General features: G+C 61.7%; 1 protein-coding gene and 1 pseudogene across 1 annotated transcript in view; both read left to right on the top strand.

Annotated features, from left to right (window-relative positions):
* The window catches only part of ZIC2 (Zic family member 2), a gene marked incomplete at its 5' end in the record, with an annotated part of 5,670 nt that extends 5,460 nt beyond the window's left edge, over positions 1–210 (top strand). The window contains one exon of the mRNA XM_012723157.1: positions 157–210. Within this exon, the coding sequence (XP_012578611.1) occupies positions 157–210 (54 nt within the window). The remainder of the gene's footprint in view (positions 1–156) is intronic.
* A 580-nt stretch (positions 211–790) lies between these two features.
* LOC101632335 overlaps positions 791–3,946 on the top strand; it is a 14,709-nt pseudogene continuing 11,553 nt past the window's right edge.

Below are 3,946 nucleotides of genomic sequence, written 5' to 3'. Positions count from 1 at the left end.
GGGGCTCCGCACTGGGCCCAGGGCCGGGCGGGCGCGCTAGGCTGGGCTGGAGGGCCGCTGGGGGAAACGGCATCCCGACTTCCCGGAGGCCTCGCTACCTATTCAACGGGGAGGGAAATGCTCCAGCCCCCCACCCCCACCCCCTCTGTGTCCCAGAGGGTGACCGATGCCGCCGGGCTAGCCCTCCCCCGCGGCCCTGCCAGCTCCTGAACCAATCAGCCCCCTATTAAAATCAAATTTATAACCCCTAATAATATTAAGTAAAATTATTAAAATAATTGGCATATGTTACTGATCCTTGGGAGATTTCATTGAACACATATATAAGCTGTGAGGAAAATCGCTTAGAGTGTTCCAGAGCCCCACGGACCCGGGGGAGAGGAAGGAATCAGATTAAATATTCGTCATAGCTTGTGCAAGGACGAGATTGTCTATGTGAATTGTTTTAAACTTTTTTGGGGGGGAGGGGGCGGGTGGAGACGCCCCGGATCTAAGAAGCACAGGCTGGGGACAGGCAACTTGAGCATCGACTCAAGGCTTTGGGGCTGGTCACTTGGGGGAAGAAGGAAAATGTAAGACGAGGACGATCTCAGCCTGGAGTGGGCCGGTGGCTTTGCAGGCCTGAGTGTGGGAGAGCAGCGGGGGGGGGGGGGGCACCGTGGGGCCTGGGCGCGCTGATGCTACTTTGCAGCAGGAAATAAAAATGGGCTGGAAGATCACAGCGAGGAGCGGCTCTAGTCCCCCTCGGCGCTCGGACGTGAGAAGCGGATGGGAGCAGATTCCCGGCAACATGGCTTCCAGCTCTCTGGCGCTGCGTCCCCCGGCTCTCTCCAAACAAGTCAGGAGCCCGACGCTGTGGCCGGTCTCGGGTCTTCGAGGTCGGCCCTGGGAAGCAGGATGGTGGAAGTGGGAGCCGGCCACAGAATGAGTATGAAAGGTGTCAGAAACGCCCAGCTTCGAAGGTGCTCAGGGCTGGGGGCCCAAGCCCCAGGCCGCAGCCCGAGCCTGGGCCCGAGGCTGGGGGTGCGGGCTTCCCTCTTACCCCCCACGGCCTGAACGGACCCGAATTCGAACCGGCCCCAGCCCCCACTCCAGAGTCACCTAACTGAAGCGGGTCTTCGCCTCCCTCCGGGGACGGGACCAGAGCTGCCCTCCTGCAGGGAGGCCGGACCGCAGCGGCCAGAGGACCGTTTTTTGTTTTTTTTTTTTCGGTCAATCGCCGTCAACTTGAACTTCTGAGCGCCCAAGCTTGCTCCCTTCGCGCTCCGCTCCACGCACCACCGAATAGCTCCCCTGAACGCGAGAGTCGCTTTATCCGGAGGCAGCTGGAGCCCCCTCGGGAGGCCCATCATTATTATTATTAATTATCGTGATCCTCACTGCATTATTAATGACCACAATGATAACTGGCATCGGTATCCGCTTCTCCCGTTTCTGTGATGTCCCTGGAAGTCCCGAGCAGGCAGGAGGTCTAGCATGCGGCGAGGCCGCGTCGGGTTTTCACGGCAGAGGGGAGGGTGCCCGGTGCACACCGGCGGCTGGCGAGGAAAGGAAGCCGGCCCTGCACGGCACCCCCCCCCCCCCGCGGTCCTGGCCCTTTCCTTTCTGCGGCACCTTCTCTCTTCCTCCTCCTCCCCACCGTCTGCCCCTTTGTCTCTTTTTCAGACGGATGTTTTCAGTCTCGAGTGGTGTATTTTCCGCAAAATAACTCTGAGATCAAGGGCAGATCACAGGCTGGACCGGAGGCTCGGCTGCGTGTTCTTTGCTGCACCCCCAAATCCCAGGAGTAGCCAAGAAGGCCAGGGTGGCCCAGGTGACGGGTGGCCCCGAGGGTAGGCAGGACCTGGGGAGATGTGCTCTGGAGGGGTCCTGGTGGGCGCCTGCGGAGCAGACCCGGGTAGGGAGCACCCGGGAGGGACTCGGGTCTCCCCTGCCCCCCATGTCAAAGCACCCCAAGGGCTGCATCCTAGTGCGAAGGAATCAAGGCCTCAAATCACACTCCACGAAGGACTTGTGGACCCTTGAGTGCGCTTTTACTTAAACGCACACGTGCTCCGGAAAGCGACCCTCGGGATCCAAAGTAGGCGTGCAATAAATACGTGCGGATTGATTGATTATAGTTTGATACCGCTCTGGTGCCTCGGGAACTTGGGGCTCCTCAGCCCAGCGCTACCCCCAGCTGACCGCAATGAATGGTTTCTATTTTTAACTGGCAGCTTAGAACAGGGCCAGAGAAACGTCGCCCTCCTCTCTAACCAATACCCTTCCCAGCCTCCAACAGACTGTTGCTGGCTTTTTCTTTCAGGGAAGAAGTAGGATCCTTCCAGACGGGGTCCGGGGATCGGACATAAACCCTCTGGCCGGTCGGGCTGGGCGCCAGAGAACGAGGAGGCGGCGGCAGCAGTTTGGACTGGGCGTCAGGAGCAAGAACTTCTGAAAGCCATCACCCGGGCAGCCCGAGGGGTCGAGTTCACGGGCAAGCCTGGGGGTGGGGGGCGACCCGGCCGCAGTGTCCACGCCCTGCCCCGCCCCTGCGCCGCCGCCGCGGCCCAGATCTCGGGCGGGGTCGGGGCGGGGGTGTGTGGGGGGTGCTGGGGTCTCCCAACCTACCCCGCCCCCGCAGGACCCCGACTCCTCTAGCTGTCTAGGCTGGGGTGGCTTTGTCACCCTCTCACGTTTTCCTTTTGTTCCGAAGGGTTCAACTTCTGAAGAGGTGACACCTCGCTTCATCTCTGGCCCAGCGTGTGTGTCCGCCCAGCGTCCTGCTTGCCCAGCCATTTGGATGGATGAGGTTCGGCGCAGCCGCCTGGCCGCAGCGGGGGCCCCCTCACCTGGCGTGTACCCACACATACTCACTTCTTTCGGTAGCCCCAGCCAACAACTGGGGGAGGTCAACCCCAGTTGCAGAAATTAAGGGTGCTGGCTGGAACATCCAGCGAGAGATGGCCCCCTCACCTCTCCGCTTCCCCCCAGCACCTCTGACTACCTCCAGCGCCCCTCCAACGGGGGCGCTTGTCCTCACTTGGCTTTGGAGGTTTCCTGGCCTGTCTGGGCTGGACTCCTGAGGCCTGCACCTAGGGTGGGGGGGGGGGCTACTCGAAGTTGGGTCCTTCAGGCCCAATCCCCAAGAAATGTGACTGGCCAGATGGTCCGCCAGCCCACGTGCCCTGGGACCCCCGGTTATGCGTTGGAGGGGGGCGTCCCCTCACCTCTCAGTTGAACCTGGAGGGAGAGAGGGAAGGCGGAGCTGAACACCCCTCCCCCACTCACTCCCGCCACCCTCAGCCTCTTCCTTCCCTAACTTCGCAGAACCAGGTTTTTTTTTCTGTCCTTGAGGCCATTCTGGTGGCCTCGGGAGCAGAACCGACCGCAGCGCTGCTGGAGAAGGTGGGAGGTAGAAATAATAATAATGTTAATAATGTCAAAGATAATCACCATAGTTAACGCTCCGAGGCTGGATTGCTCCTCGGAGGCCGTAGGGGGCTGGGGCGCCTCCTGATAGCGCTGTGCCGAGGTGGGCAGGAGGGTCTCTCTGGGTGGGGGCGGACTGGGCGCTCGCTCTTGGGTTGCCTCACCCCAACCCACCAGAATCTGGGGTGTGAGCCAGGCTGAGCCTAGCTAGGTGCGGCCTCTGGCCGCAGACGGGACCTTTTTCTTCTCTTTCTCCTGGTCCCCTGGGCCCACAGTGGCTGGTGTGGCCGAGTGTGGTTTCCCGAAGCGCTGTGGAGTCCGGCGCGTCCGTCTGCCCGCTGCCCCCGCCCCGGCCCCGGCCCCCCACCCCGACGGCGGCTCCGGCCGCGGGCTGTGCCTAAGATGGGCTGACTTTGGGGTTGGGGGGGCGGGAACCACTTTTTTTTCTTCTTAAGATCTGGTTTGCCCGGAAAACCTCAGCATGGGCGTCATCCGAGGCGGGCAGGGCCCTCCGGCATCGCCCGCCCGCAGCCCC

The sequence above is a fragment of the Condylura cristata genome, unplaced genomic scaffold, assembly GCF_000260355.1.
Source record: "Condylura cristata isolate star-nosed mole 26May11 unplaced genomic scaffold, ConCri1.0 scaffold00010, whole genome shotgun sequence".
Taxonomy (NCBI): domain Eukaryota; kingdom Metazoa; phylum Chordata; class Mammalia; order Eulipotyphla; family Talpidae; genus Condylura; species Condylura cristata.
The sequence above is the reverse complement of the archived record's forward strand: the minus strand, read 5'-3'. Positions and strand labels throughout refer to the sequence as shown.